A 19,610-nucleotide genomic window follows, 5' to 3' on the forward strand; every position below is an offset into this window, starting at 1 on the left:
AGAGCAGGGATCAAATTCTACTGGGTGACTTTGGGCAAGTCACAGTCTCTCAGCTTCCGAGGGCTGTAGTGGCAAACCCTCTCTGAGGAAACATGCCAAAGAAACCCTGTGATACTTTCTCCTTAAGATCACCATAGCTCAGAAATAACTTGAAGGTACACCACCACCACAAATAGTCCACTGCTATTGAGCAGTTGCAGTACTCAGTTAGTTTACTCTGCAACTTCATCAGCAGGATAGAAAGTCAAAGGCAAACTCTTGTTCATCAACAGGTTAATTTGTCGTAGAGCATGGAGGTTTTATGGCTGTTTTTATTTGATATATCTACACAGCTAACCATCTCCCAAAATGACATAAAGAGGTCATTAGATAAATGACAGTCCAACTGTGTTGTTTGTTTTGTTTTCTGAATGTGTAGTCATAGTTCTGAACAGGTCAAACATGGGACATTATGAAGATGTGATTGTTTAGGGTACAAGCTGCCCTCCACATCTTACACTCTTCATAGATAACTGGTCCTAACGTCCTTTGTTTCCTTGGTCGCTGGCCAATCTTGGGTTGTATATCTAAAATCAATGTGTTTTTGCATTTGATATGGCATTATTAGGATTATCTATAAGTGTTCTGATTTAATGGGAGAAATATGAGCAGTCCAGACTTAAATAAAACAATGGCAATGAATAAACATTGATAGGTGGAGAGCACCAATAAGTCGTGATGGGGAGGGGGAATCCCACATTCATCAATAAAGTTGACAAGGTTCTATAGCAAAGCTGGAAAAGAGGTTGCATGTTTTGCATGCGAGAACCTGCAGGTTTATTTCCCAGCAGGCGATTGTATTAGAGCTGCTGATGGTTGGTGTACACAATACTGACCTAGATAGTCCATAAGACAACTTCCTATGTTTTCAGATCGCCAGATTCCATTCTGTTTGATGGATTATGATAAAGATCTCAAAAAGATGTGACTGCACCTAAAATCACTTAAAGAAAAAAAAACTCACACAGACACATCTCAAGATTTAATTTTTTACAAGGATTCTGTACCAGAGAATGTGAGACCTCCACTATACAATGTGGCAGTATATGGATATTTCCACATTCTCATCTTCCCTGTTATGCTTTCCAACACTTTGTTGGGAGGTTTTCACTGGAAACTTCATTACTTGATTTTAATTTCTTGCTTCATTTTCACTCATGCTGGCTCCTTCCAGTTGTCAAGCGATTTGGCTTTCTTTCTTCCAACTTCTCATGGAGAAACAGAAATCCACAACTATTCAAGACTCAGGTTGGCAGTTCAAAAAGGAAAAAAAAATTATATACTGGGCCTCCCCCTTCCCATCAGACTCCTTTACACATTTTCCCTCTCTGTTTGTGGAGTTATTGCCAGTTTGGGGACCTTGAAACCTCCCCAGGAAAAATCTGCTTTCTGTATTAGAACACTCTAACATTATAATGATTGGGTTTCTATATCCGCCAAATAGGTCACTAGCTCAGCAGTTTTTTTCAGAGAGAGAGAAAAGAAGAAATACCCGGAAAGATCTGAGGACTATTACAAAAGCTTCCCATTCCCCTTGGTAATTATCTTGTGGATTAGATTTCTAGAGTTACAACAGTAGAAAAACTATTGTTTCAATGGGCTCTTGTTACATCATAAAGTATATGTATGTGAATGCATGTTCTTTTTTTTCTTGGCTGATTTAAACATATGTCAACTGAATTTCAACTCCTTCCTCTGTTTTAATGAAGGGGAAATGATTAATGACTTATCTGCATGCTTGTTTTGACAAACTGGTCTGAAAATATCAAACAAAAGACTGATGGGGCATTTTTATGTCAGATGAGGACAAGATTAATAAAGCGTGGAGTGTTGGTTTTATTTTCCCTTGAGCTGCACAGCAAATAAGCAGTTCCAATAACTCCTTGGCAGCCATAGAAGCTGCAATGATGAGAAGAGTGGTTTCAATTGCAACCAGAACTATTTGCCCTTTCTTTGTCTCTCCTTTCCCTCAATACTTTCAGTTCTTTCCTCCACTTGGTTTATATTGAAGTTCTTGTCTTCTCTGCAATATCTAGCCTTTTTTTGACCTGAAGCCATGCTTGGTAAACAACCATGATTATTTACTTCATAACAAAGTTGGTGTGGTCAGCAGAGACAGCTTTGTAGATATTCTCTCACTCTTTGCATGTCTGTCCATCACCACCAGAAGAATTTTACCCTGTTAAATTAGAGCACAGATGATTAGTATCTAATTTCTGGACTGTAGAGAGGAAGGGGAACTATCATGCCATACAGCATGCATCATAATGTGGAGTAACTAGTGACAGAGCTTGGGTAAAAAAACAACCCTTCTTCTTGAGAAAAGGTGGGACGGCAGTAAGCGTATACTCACTTGACCCTGTCCAGGAAGACCAGATGAAGACACTGATGTCAGAAGACACTGATGTTTAGAAGAATCTTTTGCAGACATCTATAGATAATTCATCATCAGACAGGCAGAGATGGCATTCAGAAATGCTTAAAATGAAAGAAGGCTGGTTTCAGTGAAGCAGTGCTAGAAAATCTTTAAATGCCCCTCATGGAAAGCATTATTATTTCTGAAGTGTGTTTTAGAAAATAGTTTCAGATGGTTCTTCTATGAATAGAGTTCTAGAGCTTGTTTGGGTTTCTGCCAAGCTCTTTCCTCTGACCACAGTATTGACAGGAGACTGTAGATGTAAGCATGTAAATCCTCTTTTGATTAGCATACACAATTTTTACAGTGTCTGTGGACTAAATGTTCACTGGGGGGGGGGTGGGTTGCATGCAGCAGGTGTAATAGTAGAAATTAACAGAAGGGGACAAATCTGGCTGTTCCATGTTCTGTGGTGCAATTACTAGAATATACTGTTTTGGCAAGCACAATCACATAATACATCCCTCAATATAAATTCTATAACAAAGACTTTAACTATATATGGAGCAGGAAATGTCAGATGTCCAAGCAGGGTTCAGGAAAGGAAGAGGCTTGTAGGGATTGTATTGCAAATATATGTTGGATAATGGAGTACACCAAAGAATTTCAAGAGAAAATTTAGACTGTGCTGTATAGATTGTAGCAAAGCCTTTCATTGTGTAGATCATGAAAAGCTATGTATTTCTCTTAAAGAAATGAATGTACCACAACATGCACAACCTGTACTCAGAACAAGAGACTACTGTTAGGACAGAATATGGAAAAATGGAATGGCAAGGGGGTTAGGCAAGGATAAATTTTATCACCCTATTTAACCAGTATACTGAACATATCATATGCAAAATGGGATTAGACTCAGAAGAAGGAGCCATGAAAATTGAAGGATGGAACAGCAACAATTGAAGGTAAGCAGATGATACAATACTACTTCCAGAAAATAGGAAAGACTTGGAACAGTTGCTAGAGAAAGTCAAGGGAAAAAGTAAAAATGCAGTTTTAAAGTTAAGAAAACAAAAATAGTTACCACAGATGATTTACATAACTTTATAAAGTAAATGTAAATGATGAACATAAAATAGTTCAAGATTTTTCATAGGCATAGCCATTAATCAGAATGGAGACTGCAATCAAGAAATCAGAAGAAGATTAGGACGTGGGAGGGCAGCTGTGAAGGAACTAGACAAGATCCTGAATTGTAATGATCTATAACTGAATACTAAAGTTAGGATTGCCCATGCCATTGTATTTCCTATTTCTGTGTATAGTTGTGAAAGCTGGACATTGCAGAAAGCTGATAGGAAGAAAAGCAATAATTTAAAATGCGATGCTGGAGAAGAGTTCTACAGATACTGTGGAGTGCCAAAAAGGCAAATGAATGGGTCCTAGATCAAATCAAGCCTGAACTCTTCCTAGAAGTGAGGATGACTAAACTGAGACTGCTGTTACTTTGGCTATATCATGAGAAGACATGACTCACTAGAAAATACAATAATGCTTGGCAACGTAGAAGGCAGCAGGAAAAGAGGAAGGTTGCATTCCAGATGGATCGACTCAGCCCCAAGTTTGCAAGGCCTGAGCAGAGCTGTTGATGACATGGTGACATGGAGGTCTTTCATTCATAGGGCCACCATAAGTTGAAGTTGACTTGACAGCAGCTAACAAGAACAATATATACTTTTCTCTCAGATCTTTGGCTTCTCTGAACAGTGTGATTCAGTTTTCATCGACATCCATGGGAAATGGGGGATACATGATTCTGTGTGAGTTCAATGTATTTTTGAGAACATTTCAGTTGATATAAAATTCAGAAATTCATTCCCTTCTTGTCTTAAGTTTCCAGAAAAGCTATCTTTTAGACTGTAGTCTATCTACAGTAAGTGAAACATATACTTTAATATCTGTAATGGCTTAAGATATTAAGGACATCTCTTAAAAGCAAAGCCATATTTCACATGTTGACAAATTGCTCTCTGTGTGTTTTCTTTGTGACAGTAACAACCTCCAAGGTAATAGTTTTGAATGTCTCCTTTTGATTTTTAATTATAGCCACTGGATTGAAAGAACAAATACATGCACATGCTTGCCACATTCACATAGATAAAGAAAGAGAGATGCTACTTTTATCTGGCAATTTGACATAGTGTCCAATGGGCTGAACACTTTTATTCCAGGCTACTTTTCACTTTACAGTAGGTTTCCCTCTCTCCTGTGTTGAAAGTTCTTTTTATCAGAAGTTATAGGATATCTTATAGGATGTTAAGTTGCATTTTAAAAAAGGTTCCACCAGAGGGCATATCTGGGGTCTGTACTTGAACTTTTGATGCAGAAAGATTTGAACTGGAAAGACAGTGGAAACTGGAATACCTTTAGTGTTGAAATGAATGGTTGGCGATTCTGTGTGCCATTAAATCGACTTCAGCCATTGTGGCTTTGATGCCATGGAAGGAATGTTTTTGAGTTATTCAACAAGTTGAGACCAAGAAGTCTAAAAAAGAAAGAAGGAAAGGAAAGGAAAAAAGAAAGAAAGAAAGAAAGCACAGATGTTTAATGGGAAAGACTCCCAGAAAGTGGAAATTGCTTACTCCCATATGTGCTTTCCCTGCTCCCTTTCCCAAAGAAAGCTCTTGCTGTTCTGGGGAAAAAACCCTGGTCCTTCATTAAATATAGTTGTACATGCTACATGTAATGTGTCACGAGTACCCTCTTCTGTGAAAGCCAGCATAGTATGATTATTGGACTATGACTCTAACCAGAGTTCAGATCCCTGTTCAGCCAAGGAAACCCACTGGGTGACTTTGGGCAAGTCACACTTTCCCAGTCTAGAAGGAAGGCAAAGGCAAACATTTTCTGAATAAAACTTCCCAAGAAAGCCTCATGATAGGGTCACCCTAATTGAAAAATAACTTGAAGGCACATAACAACAACCTTTTTCTCTGATTATTGACTTGCAAAGGGGATAGATAGCTTTGCTTTGGACAAAATAGAATTGCAGATTATTAGAGGTACTATTAAAATACAAGGCACCCATTTCTTCTTCTACTTGCTCCCCATGCTTACCCAAGTGTGCATGCTCTCTCTGTGTGTGCTTAGTATTGGTGAAGCTGCTTGATGAACTATTGCAGAATTAGCATAGACTATCAAGTTTGATATGAAATAAGTTTGATTTTCCTGAAACCCATTTTGCATATATAAATTCCACAGTGTAAGACATGTTTAGAGAAGTTAGAAGTTTTCTTCTTGTACCGTTTGCTGTCTATAAACTGGCGTACTTTTAGAAGGTACTTGTTGAGGATACAGTTGAGTCTACCACTGCACACATTAGTACTTGGCACCATTATAAAATTCAGTTATGTACTGGATGTGGGGGAGCGGGGGGGGAAGATAATTTAATTAAGGAATGGAACAATATCTGGGAAGAACTGGGAATCCAAAGGCTGTCAGGGAAACAGAGAGAGAGAGAGAGAGATAATGCAGTAGGAAAGAATGGAGGATGAATTCCAAATTTCAGCTCAGAAGTTAAATTTGCTAGCATATTTTTGGCTGTGCATAACTTGGGTATTTGCTTGTATTTCTACTTTAGGAGTTAGATTATTGCCAGCTGTGAGAGCTGGGGAAAGAAAATGGTGCCAGAAAAGAGTGCACTAATTGAACTCTTAAGTAGAATTCTAAAGCAGGGAAATCCAAATGCATTGAGCAGAATAACTTCAGTAGGGTTTTTTAAGGGGGGAATTTTTATTATTTTCAATTATAGCATGGGAATGGTGAACTGTGTTAGTGTGTGGTAGGAAAAATACAAGTCCTGTGGTACCTTAGACTGACAGATTTATTATTATGATATAATTCTATGTAGATTAAAGTGCAGTTCATCAGGTGTATTCATTATAAATGAGTTAGTTGTTAAGGTGCAATAGAAATATTGCATATTTTTTAGCAAGGAGATAAGGAGGGTATAGTCTTAAGCACTAAACATATAGGACTATGCAGATCATGCCAACAGCAGGTCCTTGTAGTATGGAACATCTGCTGATGGCAAATGCATGCATTGCTCAAATAACTGCATTTTATCTGTATGGTCATCTCTCTGTGTGTATGCATCTCTGTGTGTAAAGACATGTGTAATGAAAAATGATTGGCTTGTACTGCAAGTTGATAAGTAGTGACTACTTCTGGGTTTTTAAGTTTCCAGCTTTTAATAGATGGAGTGGGGCTTCCCACTCAATGGCGAGTTACAGACCGCCTCTTTGAGGCGGGATGCACCCGCCCCTTTCCCCGCTGGATCGGGGCCTGAGCTACTAGAACGGCAGCCGCTGAGGCCCTGATCCGCCGCTTTTCAGGCTGCGGGGAAGTAGCAAAACGCTGCTTCCCCGCAGCCTGAAAAGGGGTATCCTTGGGGCTTCAAGGATACCCCTTTTGGCCCTTGCTTTGCTGGGTGCAGCCGTCTGAAGGCTGCGCCCAGCGAAGCAAAGTGGCGCAACCAAGGAAGGAGCTCCGAAATGGAGCTCCTTCCTGGTCCATGGAAAGGGCGCCCTAGGCGCCCTGCCGCGGATGAGGACGTCACGGCCGCGCCGCCATCTAGAGGCGGCGCGGCCGTGACGTCCTCACGGCGGCGGCCGTATGGAAGGGCCGCCGCCGTTTAGTGCGTGATGAACACGACTAGGGTTAGGGTGGTGCGGAAGCACCACCCTTTTGTAATCCTAGTGCGTGCTCGTCACGCACTAAAGTGCCGGTTTGTAACCAGCCTATATAAAACAAAAATCTTCATTGGGTCAAAGTTTTTCTGTTATATAACAAAGCTTTGCTCAAGCCAATACCCTGCAGATGAGTTGAACTACAATGCCTATTATCCCATGTACAGCCTGGAGATTGTGGGAATTGCAGTTCAACACATCTGAAAGACACTAAATAATGAAGGATTACTGTAACATGTCTTTTGTAATTCTCATTGTGAATTATTACAACAGCCCTCTTGAGCGTGTTAATCGTTTAAAAGTGAAAATATTCTGAACATCAACAAACTTTGGGTGCTCTCACTCATTCTCATAATTTCTGGTCTTCTCTAAATTATTTTCTGGTATTTTGGACAGGGGTGAGAACAATGTAAAATACTATTGGGTTTAGGTGGCCAGTTTGGATAGGTAAATGGATGACTGGGAAATGTATTCTTGATATTAATGAAAAGGGAGGAGTAATGTTTCCCCAAGGGCATGTATTTCTGTGCAGAAGAGGAATCTAATCTTTTGGAGAGAGTAGTGCATGTGTTTTGTTTGGATCAAGTTACCCCCTGTGCTTGGAACTGGAGCGTGTCTTGGCAGCAGGAAACCATTGTGACAAAATAATTCTGAATGCAAAGCCATCCAAGACTCAAAACAAAGCCTCAACTGGTTTCATTTTTTCTCCTTAAAGCTACAGTTACTTGTGTCCTTTTTGTTATATTTGAAAACCTAAGCTGTAGCTTGATTTTTTTTCCAAATTAGCTATGGATTAGATCCATACCTGGAGCAAACCAGGATAATTAATAAGTCCAAATTTAGGTTGCATCTGTGCTGCAGAATTAGTGCAGTTTGACACTGCTTTAATTGCCATGGCCCAATGCTATGGAGTTCTGGGATTTGTAGTTCTGTGGAATACTTAGCCTTTTCTGTCAGAGAGCTCTGGTGGCACAACAAACTACACATCCCAGGATTCAATTGGATGGAGCTATGACAGTTAAAGCCATTCAAATGGCGTTAATTTTACAATATGGCAGTAGCCTCAGTCATGGTTGAAGAAGTAGCTGGCAGTGAGGAACCAGCAGTAGTGGACACAGTCAAGCTGTAATATTATTTCAGCTTTTGGAAGGGACACCATTTCACTGTAGTGGAATCTGTAACACAGTTATTAAGAAAGGCTGTATTATCATTGTTAGCACTCTATGAAGGACAACTCTTTCATAAGCTATTCCTTCTTGAGATGAAGTCTGCAATGTTGTGGATCAAAGAATAATCTAAGCTTGTTGCAAGCCTATGAAGTGGAGTCTGGTGGAGACCTAAACATTTCCAACATCTGGAAATGCTTTTTCCAGGATAGTGTGGTCAATAGTAATAAAAGATGCCAAAAACTCAAGCATAGTGATCCCTTTTGTTTGTCTGGTTCCCAGCACAGATCATTCACCTCAGCAACAATCAAAATAAATAAATAAATAAAACCTAAACCATGTCTCCCATAACCAGGCCTGAAACCAGACAGAAATCAGACATCTAGATAATCTATCCCATCCAAAAATCAATGAGTCTAAGATACCACCACACACCTCAACATCTTGGCCAAGAATGCATTACTAGAGACTGGTGAAAAATTACCCACTACAGTAAAGGGGAGGGGGCTGTCCCATCACCATTTCTTATAAGCATGATAAAACAAACCATGACTTGTTGCAGTATGGCATTGGCTGTTATTCGAAGCCACTTGATCACTCATTAACACTTGTAGCAACAAAGTGGGAAGTTCACACATGATGGGATGTATCTCTGCAAGGATGCTATCCAAATCCTTTGTTGTACAAATGGAAAACAATCCATTTTAACTGGGCAAACAGAGGCCAAAGTTACATCTACTAAGTTTGTATCAGCTATGCCATCCAAGTCAGAGTGAGTTTGAATAATCTTATCCACAAATGTACCATGCAGTTTTGTAACAAAGTACTGTCAAGTGGTCTATACTTGTTTTTCATGGGCCAAATTCAAAAGGCCTTTGACCATCTCTAAAAGTTCTCTTGGTATGGTTGCCAGGTGAAATAAGCAAGATCCTGCACCTTGAATAGCTGTGAGAAAGGAAAATTTTGGCAGGTGTTGCTTGTCACAGAACCAGGTAACAAGCAACATATCCTGAAATCCCCTTTTCTATACAACTATTAAATGGATAAGAGCAGTATCCTTTATCTCACCTGTCATCTCTTTCTGTTGAACAACTCTGTGCAGATACAGTGATGGAAGGGAACAATTTTTTCACTTCCATCATGGAGGGGGCATTTAGGTGAGTTTTAACCAGTATTTTGTTGGATTTCTGCAAACATGACTCAAGTTGCTATTATTTGTTTCATTGCTTCTGCTTCCTAGAATACCACAGAGCTTCTGTGGTTCTATTTAGGGAATGCTCCAGGACAATTAGGTGTATGAACTAGGGCTTCAACAGACTTGCCTGCCATATAAAGATATTTCTACAGTACAAGGTGTTGTTTTCCTTTTGAAATTGAAACTGGGATGGGAAGTGCTTAAACAGTATATGGTTTCAATGATGTATAATGAGCAATATAGAACATTTGAAGTATTCTGTTCACATGTGTCATCAAAAATGGAACAAGCTTCTATTTATTTAAGTCTTTTACTCTAAGTCTTAAGCCTCTGCATTCATGTCTCAGATTGAGTCTCAAGTCTTTGTAAAATACTTACAAGTCAAGTCTCAAGTTGAATCTCAAGTTTGGAGCCAACTTTAACAGAAAAAAAGGAAGTGGAGGCGTGAAGTTTCAGTAACTAAAAAAATCAAGAAAATGTGCACAAAGTTTGAGGATAGAATTAATGGGATAGGCTGGATCCTCCTAAAGTTCTTTTTTCCTAGGAACAGCAGCTGACAGGACTTTCCACCAGAGCTCAGGGTATGCTTGCTTCTCAAAGGGGAAGGACAGCAACATGTTAGGCAATGGGCTGTTTGAGGCAGAAGGACGATCCCTCTAAAGCTAGTTTTCAAGGCTCCTCTGATATGCAACAGAGACTGACTGCTGAAGAGACCCCAGGTAGCCCATTGCCTAATATCTTTGCTGTCCTTCTCCCCTCCGAGAAGCAAACATACCCCAAGTTCTTGCAGAAACTCTTGTCTCCTGCTGTTCTTAGGAAAAAAGAATTTAAGAAGGATCCAGTCCCTTATCTTATTTGGCTGCTGAGTAGACTTCAACACTGGTTTCTAAACCCAAAATATCCAATCAGTAACTAAAAATAAATAAATAAAAGTTTCAAGTTGAGTTGAGTCAATGCATCATTTATGTGGAGTCGAGTCACTGATGGGACTGGAGGCTGACTTGAGTCTGAGTCAATCAACTCAAGTCTGTATCACAGACTACTGAAATAAAAAGTTTGTAAATCAGATTAGGGTGCGTTACAGACTGCTGCTTTGCGGTGGTCTGCCGGCGTTGCTGTTTGCTCCGCGAGGGAGCCGCAGCAGCCAAACCGCGCGATTCCCTCGCGGAGCAAAAAAGAAGCTCCAAAATGGAGCTTCTTCCTGCGACGCAGTTATGACGCTGCAAGGCGCCAATGGCGCACTCGCGGCATCATAAGCGCCGCGTGACATGCGGACGCACAGCGTCTGCTACGTCAATATGGCGGCGGCCGTGTGGAACGGCCGCCACCATTTTGTACGTATTCACTACATACTAGGGTTGGGGGGGTGCGGAAGCACCGCCCCTTCCTAACTAATACGTAGTGAATACGTACAAAATGGCGGTTTGTAACCCGCCTATGACTCTTTACTTTCTTCGGAACACTGTAGAGTTTTTTTTAAATCTCTCACACACACACACAATCTAAACTGCTTTTAAACAGAAGCTTAATAAATACATTAACCTATAGAGTCGTCTTGAATTATCGGTTTAATAGATGCAAACCAATAAAAACTTTCATATCATTTTAGCACGGACAGCAACTTTTTTTTAGCTCTTCTTTTCAGCGTCTTCAGAGTTAACTTCAAAAGACATCATCTGGAGAAACAATTACACTTTGCTGGCTCAGTTTCAGAATATTTGAAAGCTGAGTTGGAGAACAAATAAGCACTGGCAGACTGAGACGTAGTTGGGAAAAGGATGCAGGCAAGTCTGGTGGTGAGAACCAAAAGACAGAGTTGGGTTAAAGGACCCATTGTTGGTTCCTCAGTTTTGGGATGGGGCTTTTATGACTACATCAAGCCATACAGCCAATCCATATATGGTCCTGTCTTGTCATTTTTATTTTGAAAGTTCTGAAGCAGAAATGTTTCAAATTTTAAAGTGTCTTCTTCCTTCATTATTTTATTTATTTAAATATTATTATCCCACCCTATGTCATAAGATCTCTGGGTGGCTTACAATAAATAAAATCAGATTAAAAATTTAAAAATTTAAAAACAAATAATGCAAACAATAATAAAACATATTAAACAATTGAATAAGTTAAAATCAATTTAAAAAGTTAAAACAATCTAAAACAATGTAGTCTATGTATGCAAATGTAGAATCCAAAGTTTATTTTTTAAAAGCATGTTTTAAAAAAGCCATGTTGGCACCAATCAGGCCTTCAAGAAGGAGTCATTCCACAGCAGTTTGAAATGGATTGATCATTATATGTGATAAATGTGGGCTTAGTTTCAAATTTTATATGGATAAAACAATGGCATGTGCATAAAACAATACACTTATTTATAAAGAATGTTGACTCTTTTGTTCTTTCTATATACATTTATGGAGGACAATGAGCCTGCTCAGGAGAGTGACAAAACTAGAAGTGGAGGGAACTAGCATATTCCCACCTTTTACAAATTGATTCAGCATGCTTTGTAAATGAATGAAGGCACAGTGTAGTCTAGATATGCTCAGCCCACATGTTGGCTATGCTAATTTAAGTGCATGAGTTGGTTTAAATGGCTCCCCTGTTCTGGACTTTCTAAAACTTTCAAATTATGAAATTGTTTAACTTGAATTTTACAGCATACCTCAATTAGCACTGTAGAGTGATAGTACCATATCCAGAGAACTGCAGGTCTTGATAACTGCAAATTGAAACCTTTAGTAGCCTTTGTGAGGAGCAGGGAAATATCCCCACACTTGTCTTCTAGGCCCTTTGACCATAGTGTAGCTGGCCCAGAGAACTGTATCTTGCACCTCTCTAACTGACCTTGTTCCACTGACTAATCTTTTCCTCTCACACCCAATGAAATAAGCAAGCAGATGCCGCCTTTTAATTGATTTGGAACCATTTTCAACCATGCGCTAATAATGTGGTTTCTCTTTGGTCTTATTAAAATTGTATTGTTACACATATCAGAGAGTCTCATGGCAACAGAGTGCATAGTTCGTGGTTTTTGTGTTTTCCCCCTTTATAATCCTGCCAGTAAATGTTGTAAGGCTTTCTCAAATCCCCATTGGTTATCGCCTCTGCCTCCTCTTTGCTGTTTTGTTCATTGGTTCTTAGAGAAAGCAGTGTATCTAGACTTAAATGGCAAATTAGAGGTAGGATTATTAAAGCATTCCCTTTCAACATTCCCTGAAAATCAACACATATACCCTTGTGCGCACACGCACGCGCGCACACACACACAATCATAAAACAGATTAATAAGAGTTTAGTGTTTGTTTCTGTAAGTGATAGGAATTGTACATCAGGTGTTGTCCAAAACACGCATGTCACCTAAAACACACATGCCACCTAAACCTGATATCCAGTGGGTCATCTGGGACTTCAGTGTGGTAAACTTTGGTTTATAGAAGAGCCAGTATGATGTAGTTTTTTGGGTGTTGGACTTGGACACTGGAAGACCAGGGTCAGCCATGGAAACCTACTTGTTGACCTTGGACAACTCACATTCTTTCACCCTTAGAGAAAGGCAAGGGCAAGCCCCTCTGAACAAATTTTGCCAAGAAACCCCATGACAGGTTCACCTTAGGGTCGTCATGAGTCAGAAATGACTTGTAGGCACACAGCAATGACAAACAAGGGATTGGTAGAAGGTAGATCTTGAGGTGATTTGCAATAAACCAAGAAGAGTTTTTTTCCTGTTTAACAATGGGAACAACAGTTCCAACCACCATCCCACCATCATGGATTATTATTCAGAAATTGAGAATGCTTAGGGTAACCAGGACTGGGTTTGTTTGTAGATGGTGGGCAAACCCTATACTGTCATGATACTAGAATTTCCTGCATTTTTAATGCTGCCCTTCCATCCCATTGTATCCATCTCTCTTGTTGATAGAACCTGAAGTTCTAAAGAAAAACAAAACAGCTCCTCAAACCTTAAGTTTTCCCAATCATTTTATATAAGGATGGGAACTTCCAGATGTGTTTATACAAAATATAGTATGGAGAATAAATGATTGCTGTAGTAGTGTGTGTTTACTTTTGGGGCAGATTAAAGCACATCAGGAATTAGGAGAGATCCAGGATTTGTTAAAAGTGAAGTCAGAGTGGTCCAAACTGAACCTGGCTTTTCCTGTTGATTTAGAGCAGGGATGGGGATGCTGTAGCACAGGGGTAGGAAACCTTTTTGAGCCAGGGGCCGGGTTGCTGTCCCTCAGACAACTGGGGGCCCGAAGCCAAAAAATAAATAACTAAATAATTTTTAAAAAATTTAAATAAATAAATAAACCGGGACAAATGTAGGACAAAATTTTCAAATGGTGGACACTTTTTTTAAAAAGTGGAGGACACACGAAAAAATTTGTTGTTTTTTTTTAAAAAAAGTTAATATAAATGCATGTTTCTGAGGCTTCTATAGACAATTGCCCCTGCACACGAGAAGCCAAAGGCCCCGGCGGCAATTGGCGGCAGGACCAGGCTGGGACCGGTCCCAAGGCCTCGCTGGGCCGCATTCGGCCCACGGGCCGCAGGTTGCCTACCCCTGCTGTAGCACATCGCCCAGAAAATGGAGCATAGAGGATCCCTTTGAAAAGTAGTCCAGTTTTCAAAGGCTCCCTGTGCACATAGCAGAATGCACAAACTTTGTAGTATATATGCTTTCATATTGTTTCTTTTTTCAAAGTATCATGCATTTATTCCCATGGGAATGATGTGCCTAAATGTTTCTGTATACAATACATGAATATGTACAAGTTGCTCACAGTCTGTAATATTTCTTGTCTCCTCATCTCCAGTATCTAAGATAGCTTGATTAGATGTGTTGCAGATATTTGTAGAATAGGATATGTTGCTTACTTGTTTTTACAGCTTGCTGTGTGTGAGTGGGGGTTATGCTGCATAGCTGATGAATGACATCAACATCTTTATTGAATCAATTACCTGATTAAAATATGGAACTTCAGTTCTCATTTTACAGTTGATTCATTTATAATTGAAATAGCTAAAACTCTGTGGTAATATTTACCTTGTCTCGGCTGTTCCTCTGAACTAATGGAGAGTGACAACATTCCTATGGCGCATTTCACTAATCTATTGCATTAACCTTGCCTTAACACTTAATAATGATGTGGCTGTGGTAGACTGACAGGTGCTACTGGGACTGGGCAGGCAAAGTTATACCCAATCACTAACCATTATTTTGATAGGAAGAACAGTAGCTCAGTGGTAGACTAATGCTTTGCATGCAGAAGGCTCAGTCACTGGCATCTTCAGGTAGGATAGGAAATTCTCCCAGAATCCATTAATAGCTTGTACCAATCAGGTTTGATGAGCCTGAGCAAAAAATAAGCCAATGGTTTGATTCTGCTTCCTATATGCTCTATCTCCCTCCCAGGTTTAATAGACACACTATGTTCACTTAACCCTTAGAAAAGTTGCACTGCAACTGTGGAAAATTTTAAGAAATCTTTATTAACCAACCCTTGAGTAAAACTGGAAAATGATGAGAATGCAGCAGCCTGTGATTCTTGGACATAGTTGAGTGAATGCTGTTGATACCAGAGAAATCTCTAGAGTAAACGCACTCTATGTTTTGTATCCTATGCTTGTTGAATGGGTAATAAGTGCAAAGAAGAATGTTTTAAGCCGTGTAAAATAAACTGTGCCCATATGATACAGAGCTATAGCTTTAAAATGAGATCTATGTTCTAGGTTAGAGCTGTGTTGGGCACTCTTTGCCTATTTGTAGATTCTCCATAATGGTATGTTTTGGTTGTGTGTTGTATCAGCTATAATCTTTGGGCTCACAAAATAGAACCTTCTTTGAAGGCATCGCAGGAGCTGGGGATTCAGATTTCAGAGTTGCTTTTGGGAGCAGCCATCTCCTACTCCTCCAGTCCCTCTCTCCCCCTCCCTCTGTGTGTGTGTTTAGTCATATTTGGTTAATTGGCAGTTTGCTAGTTGTGCTGGCTGTTCTACAGGCTTTTCATTTTTATAGGAAACGTGTTCCAGAGGGCCGACAGTTGTTTCCGTTCCTCGAGGCGTGGCCTCAAAGCCAGGGATGTTGTTTGAATAGGACTGAGAGAAGAGGCATTTTGGAGAGAAGGAGAAAAAAAAAAACCCAACCCAACCAAATCCCAGATGAGAACAGGTTTAGTTGTGAATGAGTCAGTTGCTTCCTTCATCTTATCAGAACTTACCAGCCAGGAGTAGCCTGTAAGACAGAAGCTGTATGTGGATGGGGGATGTTCAAGGAACACCTGGATGCTTCAGGAAGTGGCGTCAGCAATTTGGTAGGCTTGGGGTCTCCTTTTCTCTCTACTGCTGGGATTCTCCAGTGCTTGGTGGAAGCATGTAGAATGTGAACTTATATCACATAATGTGGTAGTACTCACTTTGATGTTAACTGTTACAAAACTGGATATAGTTAAACTTATGTGTTTGGACCTGGTTGCTGTAGTTTTTGTTAGGGAAACAAGTAACTTGGATTATAGTATAGCTTCATGTGGCTTTTGGTTGTATGGTAAAAATTTGCAGTATGGCTTCTCTTGTTGCAACTCATTTAAGGATAAGCAAAGTTGACTGGCTTACAGCTGTAACCGTTTCTTTATACAAGAAAGTTATTTGTAATGAATGCCTGTGCTGACCTTCCCTAATATATATTGTGGTAATGCTAATGCTATCACAATTGTAGAATTCATAATTGTCATAAATATTAAGCCCCATTTTTCACAGACAAACAGAAAGCAACTTCAGTTACAATCTATCTGAGCCCTTCTTGGCTGGCTGCATTTTATAGCTGGGAATGAAAAAGGCTTACCAAGCGACAAACCAGTAAGTTTGTGACTGAGATGGGATTTGTCCTTTCTTCTCTTGTTAAATTGTAGAACTGTTGTCTGGCCCATATGGTTCCATAGCATGAGTTTGTTCACTCTCTCTTCCCTATGTTTTTCCCCCTAAATATCTTTCTTGAAGATAATTGTAGAAATATAAGGAATTTTATGTTTTATCTTTTGGTAAACAGACCAAAAAACAAGAGTTCTGTCACAGAAAGCACAGCTATAATGTTATAATGAAGCCTGTATTTTGCTTCATTTTCTCAAACTGGAACTAGAGGTTACTTTTATATATCTAAAGTTTTTCTGTGTGAAGTCTGTGGCTGTTTTTTAGTATGTGCAACTTGCTCAGGCTGTGAACCATACACAGCTGTCTGTGTAGCATGGATGAGTGGGAAGATGAATCTCTTATTTGTCAGTTAATGCATATAAACCATCTTAAAGTAACAATATGGCATTGAAGGGGGGAAATTAGATGGTCTGTCAGAAATGACTACTATAATCTCCCATCTTTTTAGTGAAGTGACAGACATTAGAGACAGACAGTGGTTTCTTCCCCCTATGAACTTGCTCCCATGCATTAATGTTGTGTTAGGCATGAATTCCTGTTTGGATTGGTGATGTGCCAGGAATTGGGAAAAATAATTTGGTACAAACAATGTGAGAGGCAATGTCATATAGATTACACTTGCAGAACAAACATTACTTACCGTAATCTCTTCTTAGACTCCTTCCCCTAAAATATCTTCTGGGTTTTGTGTTACCTCCAGAAACATGAAACCTAGAAGTATGTGTGCTTGTCTATGTGTGTAAACGTCCTAAATGCCTTCTCTGCAGTATGTGAACTGATGAGTTTTGAAGGATATTTCAAACAGGTTTGGCAATCAATCCTCACCATTTTTGATTTCGCCAAACTAAAAATTACATCAAAATAAAGAATACACTCCCACTTGAGCCTGGTTGGTTGGAACTGGAGGAACAGAACAGAAAAGCATTTTTCAAATGGTATTGCTGGTGGCGGTGCCATGTGTTGTCTATTAAAAGCACACTGGCACATATACAAGGGCATGTACAGTGTTTTCCTGCCCGTCACTTCCTATGAATGGCTCTGGTGTTATGAAGCATATTGTACAATACTTATCACTCAGAGGCTAAACGGCTGCAGATGGTTTGCTCACAAAGGATAGTATGCCTGCCTAATGATATTTCTGTGATTTTTCTGGACTGAAGGGATATTTCTTTAATGACTAAAATACACAGCACTTCCCTCCCCCTACTTCCTTCTCAGTTTCTGTTATTCTGTTATTCCATTTGCAGTTTGACTTACTTTGTCTGGAATGCAAGTGAAAGAAACAAATTCAAATTATGCTCCCTTTAAGAGTGTCAGAAAGCTTGAGACAAAATATGTGTAACTTCTTGACTATTTAGTGGGGATTTATGGACCCTCTGAAGAAGTGGACATCACTTGTGACCATGTCTGCCAAGGCTGAGAAATAAGATTTGTGCTAGAGTAGTGGTGTCCTGTCTCCTGGCGCATTGAGGATAATATTTGTGTGTGTGGGGGGGGGGGTTGGCTTTGCAGAGTGACTCTATTTTTTCCCCTCTCTCCATCTCTGACAGTAATGAAAAAGTGGTTAAAATGTAAATTTTCTTATATGCAAACTCTGCATCTGCATTGCAGAAATAATCCAGTTTGACACCACTTTAACTGCCATGGCTCCATGCTGTGGAATTCTGGGGATATAGTTTGGCCCAACAAACTACAACCCCCAGAATTCCACAGGATGGAGCATGGCAGTTAAAGTGGTGTCAAACTGGATTATTTCTGCAGTGCAGTTGTAGCCAAAAGGTATCTTTATATGGTGAAGTGCCTTGCCAAAAAGAGACAGCTTGGTGTAGTGGTTTCTGTTGGACTACTGTATTACTCTGGAGTCAAGGGTTCAATTCCCTGCTTCATCATGGAAACCCGCTGGGTGACCGGGGGTGAGTCACACACTCTCAGCCCTATAAAAACCCATGACAGGGTCACCTTAGGGTCACCATAAGTTTGAAACAACTTGAAGGCGCACAACAACAACCTTGTCAAAACAAAAATGTCAGCCATAGCAAAGATTTTTTTTTATTTTATTTATTTATTTATTTATTTATTTATTGCTGTATCTAAGAATGAAAAGACTAGCATCTTTTGATGTTGCAGTTTTTGGCAACAGAAAGAGAAAAAAAATATTTTGCTCAGTAGTCGTTGTTAGCAAAAACTCTTTTCTTGTGTTGTCATTAAAGATTTCTTTCTTAGCTCCCTGTTTAGAAGTGTGTTGTATAAGCTTTCTAGATAGGCTTGTGTCTCTTGGAGATGAAAGTAGTTTTAAATATTTGAAAATTTGGATATTTTAGTTGATTGTGAAGGAAGATGGAAACTCTCTCCCTCCTCCGCATGATGATTCATGGACTGTATTCTCCCCTGCCAAGTGCCTCCTGCAGCCAATCCAAACTTTTTGTATGAGTAAAAAGGAAGAAAGGAGAGAGGTGGTTTCTTCTGTTGGTACTAGAGCTGCCTATGCTTGCAATGTCTTATGTAGATAATTCTGGTAGAATAGACCTATAGATAGGGTGGTGCCATGGAGAAAGAAAGACGGTTCATGGCTGAAAGGAACATTTTTTAATTGCATGGAAAAGTCTGTGCACATTAAGAAGTTGTTTAAAGTAACTATATTTAGCCATTCAGTGAAGTCCAAGATTCAGAAATAATAACCTTTCCATTACTGTATGGAAAGCTTTGAGTAAACTAAATACATTGGAAATAAAAATAAGTTAATCGTACTCTAACCAATGGTGACAGTTTCCATCATTGGGCTGATTTGTCACCACTGATTCCATCATATGACCCCAGAATGGCATATGCTAAATTCCAGATATCTGGAAAGAATTCAGAAATTAACAGTGCATTGAAGTTAATAAGCTAAAAAGCAATTCAGAGAAGATGGTATAGCTATTAGTTAAGATTACAAGTGAGTCTTTCTGTTCTGGATGACAGCATCTTATTAGTGCAATCTGAATTTCTGATTTTGCTCTAGCCTCAGGTGACAGTACCTGCAAGGCACTTGTTTTGGCTGATACTCAAGGTGCAGACTTACTTGGAGAAAATGAACTTGGTCTCAGTAATCCATTATAGAACAACCTCTGCATTGATGTATTGTAATGCACTCTACATAAGGATGTTCTCCAGACTTTCTCTAGTACTTGGATGTT

General features: G+C 39.5%; 1 protein-coding gene across 8 annotated transcripts in view; it reads left to right on the forward strand.

The window, feature by feature from the left end:
• SH3PXD2A (SH3 and PX domains 2A) overlaps nt 1-19,610 on the forward strand; it is a 342,486-nt gene that overhangs the window by 262,487 nt on the left and 60,389 nt on the right. Inside the window, exon 1 of one of the 8 annotated variants that reach the window (XM_042456233.1) lies at nt 15,647-15,821. The exons of the other annotated variants lie outside the window; for them this stretch is intronic. Coding sequence (XP_042312167.1) covers nt 15,761-15,821 — 61 coding nt within the window. The 5' untranslated portion in view covers nt 15,647-15,760. Of the gene's footprint in view, nt 1-15,646; nt 15,822-19,610 lie in introns of those variants that run through there. 8 annotated transcript variants of the gene reach the window in all.

Source organism: Sceloporus undulatus, chromosome 3 (genome assembly GCF_019175285.1).
Source record: "Sceloporus undulatus isolate JIND9_A2432 ecotype Alabama chromosome 3, SceUnd_v1.1, whole genome shotgun sequence".
In the NCBI taxonomy this organism is placed as follows: Eukaryota; Metazoa; Chordata; class Lepidosauria; order Squamata; family Phrynosomatidae; genus Sceloporus; species Sceloporus undulatus.